This window comes from Ptychodera flava, chromosome 13, assembly GCF_041260155.1.
Source record: "Ptychodera flava strain L36383 chromosome 13, AS_Pfla_20210202, whole genome shotgun sequence".
NCBI lineage: Eukaryota > Metazoa > Hemichordata > Enteropneusta > Ptychoderidae > Ptychodera > Ptychodera flava.
In genome coordinates, this window is record NC_091940.1 from 18,600,437 (window position 1) to 18,623,041 (window position 22,605).

Sequence of the window (22,605 nt, forward strand, 5' to 3'; positions counted from 1 at the left end):
TTGAGCGAAACTTGAAGTATTTCATTATCGAGGCGAGAACTACCTCCATATCTCTATAGAGACATCGGCCGGTATATATTGCATTAAGTCTATGTACAAAATGTAAATATCAGTGAGCAACAATTATGAATTTCCAAACCAGCCCTTTCTAAATCATATAATAACAAAACATCAACAACATTATTAAAGTAAAAGAATAACAATGAAAGTGATGGTACGGGAAATTGTAGGTACTCATGACGTTAATAACAAAATCTTCAAATTTCGGTTTCTTTCAGTTCCCCTGAGGAGCACATGACACTTCTTTTGCTGCGATGCCAATAAAGTGTGTAGTAATGGTTTCAAACAAGACACATTTGGCTCACAAATCGCTTAAAAAATTTTCACCTTCTTGAATAACTTTGACAGAGATTTAATCACAAATGTGCGATGTACAGTGGAGTACACAGTGTGCATTCGATCATTGCATTGCGACGTCTTCTCCTGCATGTCACTCCGTATTCCGTATTTGTGGTTGTTGGCACGTCCACCGCATTTTGTTGTACAATTAAACTTATCAAATGTTTTCACATTGAACGCATATGGCCGTCACGTACGATCACTGAAGGCAACGTACTTGTACTCGTCATTGGATATAGTCTTAATTGGCATTGAATATATAATGTCTATGCATTTGTTTCGAGGGTCATAAGATTTATTTCACTGTATTAAAGCCACTCTAGCTCTGTGCATTATTCTTGTCAAGTTTTGTCTTTTGTTGTGCGATAATGTAGGGTTCGCAGTTGGTAGATTTGTCATTTGAATTTACATGCTATCATATCAAGGGAATTAGCCTTTTCTTTTTGGCATTTGTCATCGCATGATAATCGGCTAGCATGCACTGTATATGTAGATTCCATATTGCAGACACTGGCTGCATTATTCTTGGCACTTATTACTTCTTCATTTCAATTCAACAATGCGCTTATGCGATTCCCTCCCTTGTCCTAGTCCTTGGCGGTTGCATTCTTGTCGTTTTAGCATAGACCCTCGAGAAATTCTCGAGGGTCTATGGTTTTACTACACTACCCTAAAAGTATTGTCTCTTTAATGAATTAGAAGACTGTGAAAATGAAGGAAGAAATAGGGAAGATGATGTAAGAGACAGTGGTGACGAAGTGAATAACTAAGAAAATAAGGTAAATATAGTTAATTAGCATAATAGTAATTTTTCACCAGAATGATGCCATGACCTCTGCTGTGACCTCTACCGAGCGATTGCTAAGTGACAGGCACTAATCAATATCGCGGCCAGTGTTAAACAGCCGCCCCTCGCCTAAATCTGATTTTCTGTTGATTTCTATCTCAAAATTAATTAAATTGTTTCTTTATACACATGGATTAGATTATTCGAGCTCCGAACTTCACAGAAGTTGTTGTCTTATACATATTTCGTGATTTATGTTAATGTAGTCACCAAAACTGCCACTTGATTTGAGCGTACGTTGTTTAGCCTCGTTTTGAAATATATCTCGTAAATATTCATCACGTGATGATATTTAACATATTTAATGACTTTAAGCACTTGCTAATTGCATAAATAGCAATAACTTAGCATGGTAGTAGCAAAAATGTAGGTGGGTGGGATAAATATTATAATACAAATACGTTACATACCCACGTCTGCAAACAGAAAATGTGTCTTGCTGGTTTATTTATGAAACAGCTATGTAGACTCGGGCGTTTAAGTATTTTTTTTTTCAATAAATGAGGTTGATGAGTGTTCATCTATGTATTTTTTTTTTATTATTATAAAGCGGACAAAGGACAGATACAGAGACAAAACAGCTACACGAAGCTGACAAAAAAACTAACAAGCAACAAAGAGAGACAAAGGACAAACTACACAGCACAAAAAAAGGAAAAGGAAACTTCAAAAGGACTACACATAATGTTTCCATTTTGACAAATGTTTCTCAAGATTTCCATTCTTTACAGCAATATTTCTTTCTACATCCCTCACTGTTCTGACCGTGTTTATAAAAGCAGAACTTGACAACCTCGCAGAATTTATAAAACAGTTGTTGACATATGTATTTGGATGTCATACCATATTGATACTTTAACTTAAATATATATCCGGGGTCAAAAAGACGCCGATCTAGGGTTGACTTTCTTTTCATTCAGTCAGCAAATCTGCAGGGCTACTCTCGTCGGGTGCTTTAGCTAGATCTTGAGGATAAAGTTCATATGGTACAGCTGCATCTCACTTGCACATTGATGTTAACTTTATCTTGCAGAGTATTTGCAGGCTTGGCTGGCTGTATTCTGATCATATGAGCGCGATGATGGTCCTATCACGTATATCACAGAATAAATTAGTTCACGTATAAACCAAGGTTGCAAGTATTTTTACATTGAGTCATTTGTAGAAACTGCGCCATAAACAAATGTTGAAATAACCAGGCCAGAGAGAAATTCATGAATACTGCAGTGCTCCGTATTTGCTGATCTTGCAAGGCAACAAAACAGGCAAACAATTGTTAATCATTTTCTCACGTACCGGTACATTTTCCTCCTGGACCATTAATTTTGTAAAATTAGAATGGTTTGCTGATTTTCGTAAATACAAAAACACATCAAAATCAGCTGAAGTAGATTCGGTAATTTTGTCGAACAATGATCTAACGGCGATGCCGACCTACTCAGGAATAGACCAGAAGATCTTGGCAGTGGTTGGACAAGTTTGCTGCTTTTTGAACTTGAAAATGTTTGTTTTTACTGTCAGACGACCGGAAAAGGTGCAGGACAATGGGAAAAATTTGTTTTTGAATTATTTTACACGAACATTAACTTAATACGCTCATTGTTTGTTTGACTCAAGACGGCGACAAAGGTGCACAATTATGAGGAAAATAAACTGGCAGATAATTTCCGCAAAAAACTTGGAAGTTGGACATCATTTGCAGATCTATAAAAGTTCTGTTTTATCATTTCAAAGTGCTTGAACCAGTGATTCAAAATGTCCAATGAGGCAGGCCATCACTCTCAAGGAGGCGTATTTGCATGAAAATAGATCATAGCCGGAATTTTTAAGAGAGAAATAGCCTTCACAGTAATATGATCCAAAAGGGTGAACTAAACTAAAATGAGGCTGAAGTTTATAGATATGACCCATAGCTTGCAGTAAACAAACCATATGGTTCATATGCTGGTAGATGAATTGACAGATACCTACCGGCATCAACGCAGAGCCTAAGGTTAAACTCTACATTGACGTAATAAATATCTCGGAAACGTGTTGCTAAACTAGTAATTCTATCTTAAGTGTTATGTTTAAATATACATCAAATATTTAAAAGAAAACATCCTTCACCCGATGAACAAATCGAAAACTAGTTGCACTCATAACGTGAAAGCCTGGCAAGGTGAGAATCAAAGTTCTTTAAAAATTGCTATAACAAGGGTTGTGGTATTCAATGCAATGGTCCACCTTGGAAGAACGAACAATTTTACAACTTGCTTTCCCACCTATTTTATTCATCTCAGATTGTAAATTTAAAGGGACATAAGTTGTGGTATCGGTTATGGTATTAAGTTAATGTTCGTGTAAAATAATTCCGTATTGTAAGCACGTTTTCAGCATTCTGTGTCTACAGCTACCGTGTCTGACCTTAATTCCTTTGTCATGCTGAAATTTTGAGTATTTTTTGTCAACACAGCTTGTATGTCTGTAGTGATCATTGTTTATTGTTTACAAATGAATTCTAGTCCGAACTTGAATACAATTTTCAACAATAACAATGTAGATTATACTCATATAGGTTGTGTTGATATGCTAAATACTTGGCATTAAATTAAAGTTTAGGGATTCAATGCAGTAAGAGTAGGGAAACCACAAAACAAAAGTTCTGAAAAAATAGCCAAAAGATACAGCTCATGGTGCTTTAAGCCGACAGTTCACAGTTTGGGGAAATTTAGGGGTTAATATCGACGACATGTCTTTTTTTATTGGACACCATGCGATTTATTTGAATCGTTACGCCGGCAAAAAGACATTTGTTATCGGATATTTTTGACATTTATAATAATCCCGCGGTTGCTTGATATATTGATCGCTTGGCCGAAGAAAAGTTCACAGTGCCTTTTATATCGACAATATCCCGCGGCAACTGAAAGTTGTCAAGAGTGATTGTGCCATATATCATGAAAAGCCAGCTGACTTTTTGCTGCATCAGCTTGCGCAAACAAACATGAAAGGCTGTACCCCAGAAATAGCACCCACGGTTGCCCATATGTGTAGCAGGAAGCTATGTTATAGCCCAATCATCTGTATCTTCTTGCATGTTTTTCAAATAGATGGTTTGAAATCGAGAGCAAGTTTTGTAAATATACTTATCGAAGTGTGACCACAGGACGTTTTTGAAACATCGGCGACGAAAGCACAACTTGCATTTTAACAACAAAATACATGTAGTTTTCTACGTGCAATACATGGCTGCTGCGAGCGAGTAAAAGTTACAAAGACCGAATAATTGACTGAATCACAGACAAATAGTATGGAAACGCAGACTGGAAACGCTGCATGCCTTTTGTTCCACTGTCGTCTCGGTAGACTATTGGCTTTTCATATTAAAATGAGCTTCAAAGGTGTTAAACTTTTTGGAGGCTTTGTTTGTGGTTGATAATTACACGGGATTATGCGAAAATACGACGAGATGGCATCGTACTGCCAGTCGCGTAGCAACCATAGTTACTTTGTGAGCTCTCATGCCAGAAACACTGCTTCACGCCAATCAAAACATAACACAGTTTCATAAACATGTCCTTCCTTGACGCACGTGTAAAAGACGGTATGACTGACCGTAAACCATTGAATAAAACCAGACAGTATCGATAAAAGACTTTCAAATTTGGTTCAAAACACTCATTATATATTGATAAAAATATGAGAGGAATTTTTAAAACGTTAAAACTCACTTTCCTGAAGCTCAAAACACTCCCGTTTTCGCCAGCACGTCCATTCCGCTCAGCACCTACGACAACAACAACACAAACCTTGCCGAACATACTTTCGCTTAACAATTGGCGAAAATCCGAAATTACCGAAGGATGCATGGTCGGCACTCTTCGAAAAAGAGAGGCGAGAGCAACCTGAGGCGAGGCGAACATGGATGGGTTACGTAACCGCTTCACGCCTTGAACAATACCCGTTGCGACTCTGTATGCTTCTCTGTGACTGAATCAATGATCGCCGAGGATTTATGACGCCGGAAATCAACCAAATATGAACTGAAAATACTCATGTGTTTCATAATATATTGCAATTGTGTTTAAATTTAAACTTTTGCCACATGTTTGCAACTGCTCTGAAACTGTTACGATCAACATCATGAACAATATTCATCGCAGATTGTACAAATATGTAATTAGTTGAAATGAAAATACGAAATTTCTTCGACTGCCTAAAGTATAAATGCTTTATGACATTCAGTGATGTTGTATCAAAGTATCTTCAAGTAATTCAAATTATATATCGCTAACTATGAAAGTTCATTAAAAATGCAAATTAGCAATGAGCTGAAGTAAAATGCTGGATGACTTTCAATAATATTGTATCATAGTATCTTTTTAAATGTACATAGCAAGTTTCATCAATTTTTGTCAAGTTTCGTCAACTTTAGTCTAGTAAATTTAGATATATATCCATAATTAGAAAAGTTCATTAAATATGCTTATAGCCCGGTGCGGACTTAATCCATAAATCCGGCAACATATTTATATAACGATTGCAGTTTCAAAGGAGAAAAAAAGACAGAGACACCTCATAATCTTCTTAAAACCATAGTTAATCTCGATCCCAGGCCTTTTCGAGCCGAGGTTTCATGATTTTCAATAATATGTGTCATGGTATCTTCGATATATGTAGCGAGTTCCGTCAACTTTGATCGACTCAATTTAGATATAAATCCCTAATTAGCAAAGTTCATTAAATATGCAAATTATGAATTGACCGAAGTAAAAATGCTTAATAACTTTCAATATTTTAAATCAATATATTCGATATACATACCAAGTTTCATCAATTTTGATCAAGTCAATTCAGATATATCTCTAAGTAGGAAAGTTTATTAAATATGCAAATTAGCAATTATTTTTCATATCAACCCTTTTTACCTTTTACTGCTGATATATCCTGGTGTGATCAACATTTGTGACAAATCTCATCAAATTGTGTGCAGTCGTTGTCAATGTATATCCATTTTTTCATTTTTTCTAAAATCATCAATTGTGCAAATGAGCAAAAAGTACAAGAAACATCTACCAAAAACTAATCCGCAGTTCTGCCATTTGCAAAATAAATCTATGTATCAAATCTGATTTTGAACTGATAAGCCGTTTTTGAGATATCGGAGTAACAGACAGACAGATATACACAAACAGACAAACAGACAAAAAGATGTCGCTGCGACATAAGACCACGTGTGTGAACACGTGAGCTAAAAACATACTCAAGAGATTGGATGGTATTTTTTGAGGCGGAGGTAAGCAAAATGCCGGCTACCATTTTTTTTTTTTTTGAACGCGGCCTAACGTGGCTGAAATGAACAACGGTTTAATTCGCAAATGCTCATATCTAATTTCGAATAAAGCGTTTTTTTCTTTCATGAATACTTTTGTTTGGAAAACGCAACTTGTATCAGCTCTCATATTAGCTGGTAGGACCTTGAATGCACACGGACACCTCGTTCACAAAATTAATAAAGGAATTTTGACTCATGAAAGTTGGTGTTATTTTAAACGCCCGAACCACGGTACTACACGGTTCTACACACTTTCATTTTCATCGATCATTAATGGTCTTATCTGTTAGCAAAACAGAAACAGACAAGATAAGGAAGACAAAGCTAATAAGAGAGGCGTCACGGGGAGGTTATTGATACAAATATTGACAACAGGGATCGCACGGTGATACTTATCGTGTTATCGCATTTTGTGTTCAACGGGTACCGGATGGACTACTCACTTCAGTGAACACTTTTCAGAGTGATTGTTTTTCAGTGGAAAGTTTTGAAATATTCCTATCCCATGCGTTAATTTGCCTGTTGAAGGCCAGACGATTTACCCGACAAAATATTTAGTGTTCCAGTAACTTTTCTACTTTTTAATGACATTTTCATATATATATATATATATATATATATATATATATATATATATATATATATATATATATATATATATATATATACACACACACACACACACACACACACACACACATACATACATACATACATACATACATACATACATACATACATACATACATACATACATACATACATACATACATACATACATACATACATACATACATACATACATACATACGTACGACTCAAAGCAGTGGGGACAGAAGCCATTAATAAATTAAAAGCACTGACTGCAAGATATGCAAATTCTTTACACCGTATTTAAAACGAACGAAACTCAAAGTTTCTCCAACGGTGAAAGATTTGCTTCAGGCAAATTTTGCAATCTCGGCTGTTCTGACGGTGGGATTTTGCAGTCACTGTCCTTCGTGGTGCTGTCTGCCGTTAATTGATTATTATGCAATTTTGTGTATTTTGACTGGGTTGAATTTTAAAGTCAGATTAATAAGTTTGTCTGTTTGTTCGGTTTTTTGTTTAATATGAATATTTAACCATTCTATTTAGAGTAATTATTGAATTGTTTAAGTTGTACAAAGGAAGTCGCAGAGAATCAAATAATCTTGCACCGTTGACAAGAAACGCTTGGTTTGTGGACTCCGACCGGGGCACAGTGAGTGGACAGTTTCGATAAACCACAGCCAAGTATTGAGAGACTCGTTCTCAAAAATCTGCGCTGTGTCGTTTGTCGGCGTGGTTCGGTTACAACACTCACGCCATGACCTGGTATGTCTGCCTTCTCTTCGCCGCCGAAAACAGCAGTTTGGCATCCATTGATAATTTCGCGCACATCCAAAAAATACAGAGGACGAAATCGTTCCCTGTTGTTGTCAAGTCGTCAAACAGAACGAATAATGACCAACAAATAATTATCAGTCGGATCCCCGGTGGATCAGATCACTCGATGTCAATTCTGCAATAATGTTTATAACGTTTTATCGCAGTTTTATTGAAACCGTTTTAACAGTTTAATTATAGGCTAGTTTGGTGGTTTGAGTTTGTGTGGCAAAAGCATTCTAGGTCGAATTGTGAATATATGTAGCACTCCAAGGTTGTTTATGGGCTACAGTCAAACCTTGGTGATCCATACATCCGACGCATGAACAGGGAGGCAAAAGTTTTTTTTAATGATCAAAATCGCGCCTTCAAAAGATTTTATTAGAACCTGTCATCGGACCGTCGTTTACGCGTTCCAAAGTGTAGAGCAGTGAGGCTGTCAGTTTTATTCCGAATTCCATTTCAATTTTAAACGAGTCAAATGCCCAGTCATTCTACTTGAATTTAGCTTTCTTTGTTTTATGTATTATGCTATGTTATGTCACGTTATGTTTTATAATTTTTGTGATGTATTGTGTGTTTAACACGATTAGAACTAATTTGGGATAATACGATCTTTATATTTTTCAAATTTCTCAACAGTGTTAGGTGCCCTATAGTTGAATGTTGCAATATTACAAATTACTCATAAAAACAATAGTGTAACTTAAAAAGGAAAGCAGATGCGCTTACATTTGAAGATTAAATCGACGATACTTCACCATCCAATTATCCCAAATTAGTTCCAATCGTGTTGTTTTGTATTCAGAACCACATGTTAATTTCTCTATGGGAGATATAAAAGTTTCTGAATCTGAAAATGTGCCCTTTGAGCAGCACTGGTACACAACGCACGGAACGTCGTTCCACAGTTTTAACAACATATTCAGTGGCTAAAAACTATCAAAACGCAATAACATTATCCTTCGTACCTGCTAAATACTTGGATCCGAATAACACAGCAATCAATCAATGAACGACACGTTTGTGCCGCAATATGACATTTGCAACAGTGAGTGTTACCTGGCATAAACACGTCATGAAAATATGTGAGTCGCGGGATAGTTTACGCTGCAACACAACCCACGTCTAACATGATATCTTCTTTCGTATTCCTTTCGAAAGAAAACGGAAAAACTCAAGTTGATAGAACTGTTCACACTTGTACACGAAGCCCTCCAAAGACTGAAAGCGAATCTAATACATTTTGTCTCCCCCCCCCAATGATTTTCATTGAATCGAGTGCATATTTGAGCGATAGCCAGGACGCAGCAATTACTTACGCAGCATTTTTTAACATCGTATTTGTACATTATTTTAAGCAGTCTATTAATTTACAAAAGTGGAGATTTGTCTGATTATTATTGGCGAACCGTTCGTTTAAAGAAGAGAAAATTTTTCTTCCGACCTCGAAGACAAAATATAAATATCGTTATCCGTTGTCACTCCAGTATCCGACGAGGTGTTTCAGCAATGAATGGCGTTGATAATTAAAGAAGACATTAACACGATTGGAACTAATTGGGATGATTGGATTTTCATATTTTTCAAATTTCTCAAAAGTGTTAGGTGCCGTATAGCTGAATGTTGCAATATTGCAAACTACTCATACAAAAACAAGTGTGTGATGTAAAAAGAAAAGCAGATAAGATTACATTTGTAGATTAAATCGACATTACTTCACCATCCAAATATCCAAAATTAGTGCTAATCTTGTCCATTGAAATACGATTGCAATACATTAATATGATGTTCCAGAGATATATTCTGTTTTGATAATCACCTGTCTGCAGCAATTGGTACCAAAATAGATATTAGCGCAGAATGTGGCGGTAGATGCAGACCATTTTCAGACACAAACTGGAATAGCCACAGCTTGCCATGAAAACAAACTGAACTAAATAATATTTTGAAATGAAAATTCGCGATACTTCACATCAGAGAACACGTTATAATTATGAACTCGCTAATGAGAAAACACTGAAAAATGATATTAAAAGTGATTGAAGATCAAATCGAGTGTAATATTGATTTTTTTTACCCTTAGCCTACAGACATTAATAATTAACCATCATTCTATATCATGATCCAGAAGCTCGACAAAATATGGCTTTCCTAGAATAAATGAAGCAAAACTAGATCAACCATACCTCAGCTGATAGCACTCTTCAATTGGTCTCGCGTTCTCGCTACTTCGTATGAATTATCTTCGAAGTTAACTTGGTCCCCGGGTCTGTACACGCTCTTCGTTCATATCGGCATATAGGGAGGCTGGACTGTACCAAAAAAAAGATAGGGGTTGTCTCAAATGCTTGGTATGTTACCGCGTCTAATTTTACGGTTAGCTGAGCGTTGTTCACGGCGTATAATATAGTTTCATCCCTATGTTTGCACTACATGTCTGTTATACGTCAGCGCGGCAATCTGCAGATCTGCGTAGAAGATACGTGAGATCACGTGCAAAATCCAGGTCGAATGATTGGTCTTTCCAAATCCGAACAGTACTGTGGCTGTAGGGGTGACGCCGGCACAACGTCTCTTGACGAGCCGACAAATTTCATAATTTTTAAAAATCTTACACAATATAGCGGATGGTGATTAGAAAGGCGCAACAACGCGTGCCTGCCAGAATTTACCGAAACTATTCGTAAAAAATGACTGTGTGCGTCTCGTCTGTCTGTCTGTCTGTCTGTCTGTCTGTCTGTATATGTATGTATGTATGTATGTATGTATGTATGTATGTATGTATGTATGTATGTATGTATGTATGTATGTATGTATGCGTGCATGTATGTATATTACCATGCCCTGTCCATTGCGTTTTAATTGGCCGAGCTGAATCACGTGACTGCCCACAAATACACAGTAATGGTTTGTTTTCATGCCCGTGAATATGAATAATATCGTAAACACAGTAAATTTTCGGCTAAAATGAAAATTGTAATTTGTACAAAGATCATAATCAACCACAAAATAAAATGGAGCATTTATGGGCCAAGTTTAGATGTTTTTTCAAAAAATCTCCGGCTTTGCAAAATTTTTCAGCGCGCGCACTACTCACTGACAGGTTCTGGGGCCGCATTGTCGTTCGCACGGAAAATTTTCGTAAATAAATTTTGACGGTTTTTTGGGGGTTCGTTGATAATATAATTGAAATAACAGACTCCGCACTGACCATTAACGTTTATTTATGGGTGCGGGCTCGAGGAAAGCCAACATTAACGGGCTCGGCAAGCCTCGCCCGTTAATTTTTGGCTTTCCTCTTGCCTTACCCATAAATAAACGTTAATGTTCAGCGCGTCGCCCGTTATTTCTATATTATTGACATGTAGCATAAATAGAATAAAATGTAATATTTAAAATTGAATTTCACATTCTTTATGAAAAATAATTGTTATGTCACAGTTTTTCCAGAGACGGCACAAAACCAAATCTCTTAAGTACTCGTTTTACTTATGTACTCCATGATTCTGTGTGTTTTAATCTTTTAATTTACAGAGCTGCAATTGCATTTATACAAGTACAAAATTTCCAGAACACTGATTTTTAACTTACCTCTAGCAGTATTGTTATTTTTTTCTTACATGTTATGTTATTATGTTATGTTACATGTTCCTTCCAACATTATTGGCTTGAATCTTGCTGCAGATGTACCCCATGCATGATCTTTCTGTTTAATTGATGATTCGTTGTTATGCTGATGTGTAGACTTGGTTCAAGTCTGTGATTTGTGAATGTTTGAGTGGGAATGCGATGATCTGTGTTCTGTTTTCATGTGAAGCGCGTGAGTAGGGTGAACGCTATATGAATGAACGCTATACAGGGAGTTTCTCTGGCAGAAACTAAATCACTACTGCCGAGACTCAGAGGTAGTGCATTCAATCATTAGGAAAACCTAGCCTGGGCTGCCAAATTCCAAATAGGTTTGTATGAAATAGGAGAGACACGCAAGAATTTCTAACAAATAATTTTTTTCTTAAAAATTCACCGACTTGAACCAAGTCTAGCTGATGACGTGTAGAGACACACTTTTACCCAAACCAACTCCAGGTAAGCTGTATGATTATTAAAAAGAAATATATATATCATCTCTTTTGACAAAGTCACAGTACTGGATTGTTCATTCCGGATGTCGTTATTCTTTTTAATGCTTGTGATATCGGACAGGAACTTATCCAAGACTGGTTCATCTAAAATGGATTCTAATCTCGAGACTAATGTTATTTGAATCTGCTTCAGGCAGTTTCTGATAGTAGTCTCGAAAACTTGCAGCTCCACATTACATGTAGTAAAAAATATTGATTTCTTTTTCTCATTCTCTCATTTCTCTCAACTGTATTACATGTATCATACTTGAGATCTCATGGAAACATGGACTGGCAATGTAAATTATTTCTTTCAACCAACAATTGATTTTTACCACGCATCATTCAATCTGTAATTAGTGTGTGCCAATGGACCTTCCCGAAGATTCTGGTATGACATGGTAGGAAGAATTCCATTGGTCGAAGTCTGACCGTCGACCACCATGCCACTGTTTCTCCCCTTTGTCATTCGAACCTTTGGAACTGTCCACTTGAAGTTTCAGGTAGGAGGCTGTAGGTGGAGGTCAAAGGTTGAACTTAGGCCGATAGAATCCCATGGCCGGTATACTGGTAATCCATGAATATTTTCACCTTTGACCTTCAGATTCTAGATTTGCCTCTTACGTGCGACAGTCGTGATATTTAGCTTTAGCAGGATATTAATCTATCTTCGGCGACACTCAGTCTTCATCTTATAATAGAGAACATTAAATCAAATAAAATATCACTTTAGTTTTAATGATGCATCAAAAATATTCAATAAAACGCTTCTTCATTCCACATATTTTATGTGACCTTCTACATAATAAATAGTAACTACTCCTTTTTATTAAGGAATAACCTTGTAACTCATCGCCAGTGTGTCTGAACCCAAGTTCTCCGTCAATTTCAAAACTCAATTTCGTAACTTTCAATTTCATCGAGGTAACAGACATAAATACGATTGTCTTCCAATACAGAAATACAAATATCTTTCTCGGTATAAATTTCATTTTATCTTCATGCCGCGTTTCACAGATCTCTGACTGATAAAAAGTGTTGCAATCATAAATTCATCTCGTAAATATGTTCATACACGAGCTCAATTTGATATTTTCTGGCATTTAAGCATTTTGATTAATTGCGTCATTAGATTTATTTACATGATAGAGCTCATTTGAAAAAGAGTGATAGACATGACAGATAGTTGTCGTGAACTCCGGAAATATCTTTTGAAGAGTTTCAGGGATTGAGATAATTTCGTCTGAACACTGGACTCCAATGCTGCCAGTTTGACGTGCCGTCCACTTGATTACATTGTTCTGCCTGACTGAATTGGAAGCCTACTTTTCGTTATAAACCATTACCTGTGATTTCACAGCATGGTGCGCAACTGGCGCAAAAATGCCATTGCTTTTATTTTGATCGACGGACTGTAGTAATGTTCCTTCATCCGAGGTTGACAGTCTGCTCAGTCTCAGTCCCGCCACGACTGTGGCCCAGTGCAGTTTCTACGTGCATTGACATTCGAGTTTTAAAGGGGCTGCTCTCAATCCCTGGTTCTCGCATTAGTCGTCGTCGACATTGACTGTTTGTGTGATTTTAGTCCTTTGTTCTCCTTTGAAAGTCGTGCACAGTTAGTAAGTTTGCGCAGATAAAAAGCTGCCCCTTTAACGATGCTAATTATGCCCATACTTTTGAATATCATAGAGATATGAAATGATAACCTGGAGGCATGTGCATGGCCGGGATTGTTACGATCGTGGACTATATGTCATCATGACCGGAGCTACCTCTATGATGTCATTTACTATATGCTCAGTTTTACAGACTTAATTCACAGATCTTTTGCCATGCCGAAACTTTGAGGTCAGTCGATTACCGGTGCATTCATTTTGGCCTCTTTACTCTCAGCCGTATTTGAATTTCAAATTTCAACAGCTCGCTCATTTCCAAAGATAAATTCAAGCATTTTACAAGTGGTATAGCCACAAACTGATGACGTCAAATCACCGTACACAAAACACAGACGCCTTGTGGCACTGGGTATTCTATACGGCGATTTGACGTTATCAGTTTGTGGCTATACCACTTGTAAAATGCTGCCCTCTAACGACTCCAGCGCTCGAAGAATCCACCCTCTAGTCTCGAATTTGACTTGACCTTCACATTATCCGTGCCGTGTACACGAGTCCGCAAATTACCAGTAGTCCGCATGAACATCTCCCCAGTATCGTGTTTACGTGATTCGAGTAATTTGCATCGGGATATAAATTCTAGTGTATGTAAATCAGTATAATTAGACCTGTTGATCAATAAAAACGCCTTTAGTGTATGCAGATGTGGCACACGGGGTGTTGTCATAATGTTGTCACCTTAGCAAGGTGACGACACTACTATAAAAGTAATCTGTTGATGGTAGCATTCATTTAAAACCGAGCTAAAAGGATTAACTCATTCGTATCGGAGGTTGATATTGCCACAGAGTCGGTATTAAAGTCCTTTTGTTTTGCATCCTTTCGCTAAGAGTATTTGAAATTAGATTCGACTTATGTAAATATGTTCAACGACGTGCGCCAATAGAAAGCTGTTAAAACATTGGCGATGAACGCACAACTTGTTAGATTTTCAACAACGAAGTAATTTTCGAGTTTCAACTCAAACATGGCCTCCATAAATATACGTGTAAGCGGCTGAATTTAATGAACCAAATCAATCAAGGATTTGAAATAGTGACATTTTTGAAGGCAACATCGCTAAGTGACGGGAATAGCAAATATCTATCTGAAGATTGGATCGGATCTTGGAAATTAAGTTGCAAAACGATACAGCCAATTTCCGCAAACTTTTACTTTCCTTGGGTGAGAGTGAACTGTTGTCGAACTATCTACGTGCATGTTTCTATGGATACCTATGAAAAGTGTTTCTGCGTTTTCTAAAAGTCCCGTTGAAACATCTTTTCGTATTCTATTCATTATTTTAGGTTGGAACAAAGGTTAAAGCAGGTTGTCTTATTTACTAAGGAATGATTTAGCACCCAAAATATGACGTCACGGTATGCAATTGTAAAGCACCTCTTTGAAAAACACTTTATCAGAATGAATAATGAAAATAACACAAAATGTATATGATAAACCATATACAGTATTCTTCCCCTCTACTGTCTATACATAAACAGACCCTATGCTGTTTGTGTAACAGTGCTGCATTGAAGTTTAAATTTTGTCATTTTGAAAGGACAGACCTAAGTTGGTTTGGGTGTGAAATGATGAGGGCGCTGTAGTTGGGTAAGGTGCGACTGAAATTCCATTATTTGTTTGCCTACCACACGGTATTAAGATCTCTGTACGAATTTCTAAAAGCTAGCGAACAAGTTACGGGATATAAATATGAAATTTAGCACCTGGGAAAATCACGGGCCAAAGTGCATGATGTTGCCAATCGTCCCTGACCATCAAAATAGAAACGTGACAGGAAGAAGTTACGGCGTTAACAGTTTCCTAATTCACAAGGTCGCGTATGCCCACGAGTTGCCTTTCAAAAAAATATGCAATATTTGAATAAAGATTCTCAACTGACATTTTATTTTTGCTCTTTTTCGGGTGTTGCTTTCGCCGGGGTCGATACGAGATCACAACAATCTTAATGCGTGCACTTCTCTGGCAATAGAGTACCTAGAAACAAATTTTGTAGAGATTCATTTTTTCTGACATATTTAACCCCGCAGACCTAGAGGAAGTGAAGAGGTCTCGCCATAATTGTCAAAAGCGGGTTACCATAACGTAAGAGCAAAATAGAGCCTCACGACAACAATCACTATCACTCCCCCATCAACATCGAATGACTTTCGTTAAACACCGGCTATATATTGAACACATTGCTGTTATTACAAGTAGAACTGCTGTTGTGGTTGATGTTGATGTTCGAAGAAGACACTTTGTAAATTGTGTTTATATTTAGTTCTTACTGAAAACCGAAACTAATGTTTTTTATATAAATATTGTTATTATTTGCAATGTCCCTATCCTGAATATGTTTAAGTATGATTGGAAGTATCACAGTAAGAATATGATTGGAACCCCTGATAAAGATTCAAGTTTCAGGAGAGGGTGCAGACTTCGAACTTTTGACATCACCCCTAAAGTGGTAAAAAGGTTTAAATGGACAATGACAGAAACATTGAATAAGTGTGTTAAAGCAAGCACATAAATTATGTTTTGCTTGAATGAACTGATCAGCTGCAATCTTTCTAATTTTCTCTACCAGTCTCTCAAACACGTCAGTAATAGTGCAGTGTGTATCGCTAACATGGCAAACAGACAACTCTTGTATATTTCATGTTGTGCCCGTAAACCATGGTATACCCATGGAGTTAGGCACTCCATGGTACGCCATCCAGTCCCTGAGACGATGAATTCATTCCATTGTGGGCTTGGAATCTGCATGACGTGTGCATAGGGCAGTGTGTCAATTAGGATCATCGAACGTAGTTAGTTATTCATTATTGGCCAATAGGCAGTCAGTTTTGTCCAAGTGTGAAGTACATTCTAGCCAATCGTAGGCATTCGCGCCGATTTTAAATCGCATAAATAAGACAACTTTTCCTGAATTTAGTATTACACGACTGTCTTCAACCAAGAACACATATCCACAACATGGCACGAACCAAGCAGACGGCACGTAAATCTACCGGCGGTAAGGCACCTCGTAAGCAGTTGGCCACCAAGGCAGCCCGTAAGAGCGCACCGGCCACCGGTGGTGTGAAGAAACCTCATCGTTACAGGCCCGGAACCGTCGCTCTTCGTGAAATCCGTCGCTACCAGAAGAGCACTGAGCTTCTCATCCGTAAACTTCCATTTCAACGTTTGGTCCGTGAAATCGCTCAAGACTTCAAGACCGATCTTCGCTTCCAGAGCTCTTCTGTCATGGCACTCCAAGAAGCCAGCGAAGCCTACTTGGTGGGTCTCTTCGAAGATACCAACCTGTGCGCCATCCACGCCAAGCGTGTCACCATCATGCCGAAGGACATCCAGCTTGCCCGCCGTATTCGTGGCGAGCGTGCCTAAACTGTGTGCTAAAGCATACACAAACAAAACAGCCCTTTTCAGGGCCACCACATTTTCCAAAAAGAGAACTACCGTAACCCCCCTGCCATTGGCAGGTCATCAGACAGCTGTACCAATTAACAGCTATAAATAGTGCTTATCACATTGTGGGTGTCTTTTCGGCAAAAAGAGTTCCTGAAATGGTTAGCTAACAAATTCTTGCCACTGAATCATTTCACTTTTTAATATTTTGACACCAGTGACTATGCACTGTCATCCTGTCACGATCACCATTTCAAGCGACTCTCACATATTCGCTGAAGGCTCGCCTCAACATTTGTCTGCAATGCCTATGTTTTTCTGCGGGTATATGCGATATAAAAGTCTTATTTAAATTCATAACACACAATCCTGTTGCAGTGACAGACCCTGGAAAACACAATCATTGGTTTATTTGCAATAAGCATTGGCATACTCACTATCTAAATAAAGGGACTATTTGTCTACCCCTGTAAATAGTGAAAATTTAAAAACATGACAGCATTCAAATATTTATAGGTACAGATCTAATCTTGTGGTATGTAAGTAGAATTATTAACAACACGTCAAAAGATTTGCTACCGAGAAAAAACTTCATTGCTTTCTGCATACTATGGTGTCCAATCCATACCAAAATTACTACTTTGATTTTACAACTTGACATGCAACTCCGTTTTCTATTCCACTACTAAACGTGCTATTCCCCTGCTCCGTGTCCTATTCCATAAGAGTGTATGCTATTCCATTTTCTATTTCTGAATTCTGCATGCTGTTCTGAATTGCATTTGATAACACAACATGCCATTCCGAATTCTATTTTACAATTCAACATGCTGTTTTGAATTGCATTTGATAACACAACATGCCATTCCGATTTCTATTTTACAATTCAACATGCTGTTCTGAATTTCATTTGACAACACAACATGCCATTCCGAATTCTATTTCACAATTCAACATGCTGTTCTGAATTTCATTTGACAACACAACAATAGTTGTGGAATAGGATACAGAGCAGGGGAATAGCATGTTGAGTAGTGAAATAGAAAACGGAGTTGCATGTCAAGTTGTAAAATCAAAGTAGTAATTTTGGCATGGATTGGACACCATATGCATACGGGAAAGTAATTTGACGCAGTACTGACGATTGAAAAAAAAGCTACCACACTCATTTCTTATACCCACTTCCGAAATCCAAATGGTTCTTCCCTTATGTTCAGTCATAGACATTAGTTCCCCCCTCTACTGTCTATGGTTCAGTCCTGAAGGTACTAGTCTTTTTTTTCGGAAGTCTATGGTTCTATCTAACTTTTATTTGTGCTCTGTGCTCTGTGCATAGGGACATAAATTCTAGGTGTATGTAAATCAGTACAATTATACTGCAGATATGGCACAGGGGATGTTGTCACAACATTGTCACCTTAGCAAGGTGACAATACTACTGTGAAAGTATATTCTTTGACAGTAGCATTCATACAAAAACTAGCTAAAAGGATTACCTTATGCATTATGGAGGTTGAACACCTCCCAGGTATGAAAGCCCCATTAGCTGTATCTTTTTTTGCATACTTACGATAAGAGGGTTTGAAATTAGATGCGACTTATGTAAATATGTTTGAACAGGATCGGAACTAATTTGGTATGATTGGAATTGGAAATAGGGTCGTTTTAACCTGCATATGTAAGCTCGTCTGCATTTCTTTTTAAGCTACACAATTGTTTTTGTGAGTAATTTGTAATATTGCAACATTAAGCTATATGACACCCAACACTTTGGAGAAATTTGAAAAATATGAAGATCCAATTATCCCAAATTAGTTCCAAACGTGTTTTTAAAAAATTTGAACACAGAACGTTGTTAAAATATTGGCGATGATCGTACATCTTTCGGATTTTTAACGGCAAAATAATTTTCGAGTTTCAACTCAAATATGGCCTCCGTAAATATACGTGTAAGCGACTGAATTTAATGAACCTAATCAATCATCAAGGATTGAAATACCGACATTTAAAGGCAACATCGCTCAGTAAGGGGAATCGAAAATATTGTCTGAAGATTGGACGGTATCTTGGAAAGTAAGATTTAAAACAATATAGCAAAATAATGTGGATTTCAATTTCCGTGAAACTTCACTTTCCTTTGGCGAGAGTGACATGTTGTCTAACTATTTAGGTACATGGTTCTGTGGAAACCGATGAAAAGTGTGTTTCTGCGTTCTCCTAAAGCCCACTTGCTTTTCATGATTTTAGGTTGAAAATGAGATAAATTAGGTTATATAGTGCTACCTCCATGATTTAGCTGTGCTAAACTTTGCGAGTAAATTGAGTAAATTGTCTTTAGACACAACCAAAATATGAACGCCGGTGTACACTTTATCGGCATGCTTTGTGAAAAAAGAGACAACCTTTCTATGATTAACTATATACATGTTATCTGCCCTCTACTGCCAATGTATAAACCATGGGTTGTGGAGGGACCGTGTATAAACAGACGCTATGCTGTTTGTGCGCCAGTGCTACACAAGTTTCAATTTATTAACTTTTAAAGGACGGACAGTTAGTTCTGGTGTAAAATGATGACTCGAGGGCGCTGCAGGGGGGTACAGTGCAAGCCACTGAAATTCCATCATCGGTTCGCCTACCAATGGAGGTACCAATACCTCCATAGCCTACCACACTGAATTAAAATCCGTCTACCAATGTCTTAAAGCTGACGAGCAAGTTATGGGACATAAATCTGAAACAGCGCCTGGGAAAATCATAAGCCAAAGTCAGTGTATGATGTTGCCAATCACCCCTGTCGAATATAAACGTGATAGGAAGAAGTTACGGCGTTAGTAGCTTCCAAACTAACGAGGTCACGTAGGCTACCCCGCGTTTGCTCATGAGTCGCCATTATTTCAATAAAGATTCTCAACTGGTATTTATCTTGTGCTCCGTTTCTTATGTTTGCCTCGCCGGGGTAGCCCATAAAGGTGCGGGATTGCTGGATAGCCATAATAGCCAGCTTTGACATATTTAGCAGCTATTCAGCTAAGAGGGTTTACAGCAATGACTCAAGGGATAATTAGCGGCTATTCAGCTATTATGTTTGGGACCTAATGACGGAAACTTAATAGCTGCTTCGGGGTTGTTGAGCAGCTATCCAGCTATTCTGCTATGATACCAAAATCCTTAGCTATTCAGCTATTCAAGCTAATAGCCGTTTTTAGCCGCTATTAGCCAATGTTAGCTGGCAATTAGCTGGCTATCAGCTATTTTCTTATCAATCATATTCATGCAAAGTCACTGTCATGTTTTCCCGTATTAATTATTGCCTTGCCTGGAAACTGATACTCTCATCATTAACACGCCGAATGAGGTGACATACAATTCGTACATGTATTTTCTGACATTTTTATTACATTTCAACATTTGCTTTAAACTCGAGAAGTCTCCAAATGTCTTACGGTGCGATTACTCTTGCAATGCAGCACCTGTTTTTGCGATACTCTCTCTTATTTACACCTATTATTCCCACTGCCGATCTTAGTGATCTCGCAACTGCGCTTCCGCTTTTCCACATGAACCGAACTTCTATACTGGTCGCAGTTCTTTGTCTGATTTAGAACCTGTGTAATCAGTCATTCATGTTTGTCGCCGGGATTAGTATCTGTTAAAACCTGTTAAGTGGGCATAAACATTACCAATTCTCATGTACAGCGTGATCTTTTGGCGTGATTCTACCCTTCGCTTATAATATACCATTTCCTCCGTAGAGCCCCGCTCGACAAGAAATGCACAATGCAATTAGGTATTTCTGAAGTAACCGAACATTTGATATTACTTTCTTGTTTCTACCCATATTCTTGCACATCTTTCATTTATACAGAGGCCAAGCCAAAACAACAGCTTATCGTCCAAATGCTTGTGTACTTGTCAGTTGTGGGAAGTCTTCTACAAACAATTTTTGTGTTCAGCTGCAAACTGACATGCATATTTAATAAGTTTTTGAACAAAAGACAATGCAAAACCCGTCACTGGTATTTGATTAGCGTCTGCGTGAATGTCGGTACAATTAATCACATGAAACTTTTTTAGACACAAGCAATCACATGAAACCTTTTCAAACAGAGACTAACTGACCATAACTACTCTACCGCTCAACCAGCCATGTGACTTAATACATTTCTTGGTCCTACAAATCGCAAGATTCCCCGATCATTTCGTTTCATGCTAGTGAATGAAATCCTCAATACGTACAATTTGTGATTTCTTCAGCTCTGTGGAGGGACCGTGTCTCAATGCAGAAAAAATGCCATGTGCGATGGTTAGTAGAAACTTACACTTGCATGAAAAAAATATCTTCCAAAAGAACTCAATACTACGTTCTTGGTTCTACAATATTTATTCAGTATATTTATGAGATGTCTAATTCTTTGTACACCTAAGTGAAAGTCACGCTCGTAACTTCCTTGGTAATAAGTAGTTGTCAGGCTTTTTCAGACAAGTCCACTGCTTAGCTTGTAGCCAGCTAATAGCTAGCTAAGAGTGGCTATTAGCGGCTAAAAACGGCTAATAGCTTGAATAGCTCAATAGCCAGCCCATTTAGGCCGCGGGAGTTGTTAGCTGGTGGCCAGCTAATAGCTAGCTAAGAGTGGCTATTAGCGGCTAAAAACGGCTAATAGCTTGAATAGCTCAATAGCCAGCCCATTCCGACCTCAGGAGCCAGCCCATTCCGACCTCGGCAGTTGTTAGCTGGTAGCCAGCTAATAGCTAGCTAAGAGTGGCTATTAGCGGCTAAAAACAGCTAATAGCTTGAATAGCTCAATAGCCAGCCCATTCCCACTGCGGGAGTTTTTAGCTGGTAGCCAGCTAATAGCTGGCTAATAACAGCAAATAGCGGCTAAAAACGGCTAATAGCTTGAATAGCTCAATAGCCGGCCCATTTCGGCATCAGGAGTTTGTAGCTGGTAGCCAGCTAATAGTAAGCTAAGAGTGGCTATTAGCGGCTAAAAACAGCTAATAGCTTGAATAGCTCTATAACCAGCCCTAAAATAATCATTTGTTTTTAGCTGAATAGCTACCTACTACGTTTATTAGCAGCTAAAAGTGTCCTGTGGAAATTAATAATAGCTTCAATAGCCACAAACAGCTAAATATAAGCTTCTTATGGCTAACGTAGCTATTAGCTACCTAGCTATTTAGGGGCTATTCAGCTATCCAGCAATCCCGCACCCCACTCGGGTCGCCACTATCACACCAATCTGAATGCTTGCACTTATCTGGCTCTAGAGTAACTCGAAACAAATTTTGCAAAAATTCCTTTTTTCTTTCTGACAATAGACTTCGAGCAAGTAGGGAGGTCTCGCCAAAATCGTCGAAAGTAACTTTAAAGGCCCACGAGCTGCAACTTTTAGCATTAGTTTCGTGAATTTAGATTTAGATTAAAATCAGTTCATAGAAATG

At 37.9% G+C, this 22,605-nt stretch overlaps 2 protein-coding genes across 2 annotated transcripts in view; one reads left to right on the forward strand and one right to left on the reverse strand.

The window, feature by feature from the left end:
- The window catches only part of LOC139147693 (neuronal acetylcholine receptor subunit alpha-7-like), a 46,330-nt gene extending 35,889 nt beyond the window's left edge, over window positions 1-10,441 (reverse strand). Inside the window, exon 1 of the mRNA XM_070718854.1 lies at window positions 10,160-10,441. The gene's annotated coding sequence lies outside the window, so the exon portion shown is untranslated. The remainder of the gene's footprint in view (window positions 1-10,159) is intronic.
- A 6,264-nt stretch (window positions 10,442-16,705) lies between these two features.
- Window positions 16,706-17,182, forward strand: LOC139148699 (histone H3-like). Its single transcript, XM_070720182.1, has one exon. The coding sequence runs from the start codon at window positions 16,729-16,731 to the stop codon at window positions 17,137-17,139; it is 411 nt and encodes a 136-aa protein (XP_070576283.1). The 5' UTR covers window positions 16,706-16,728; the 3' UTR covers window positions 17,140-17,182.
- The last annotated feature ends 5,423 nt before the right edge of the window (window positions 17,183-22,605 follow it).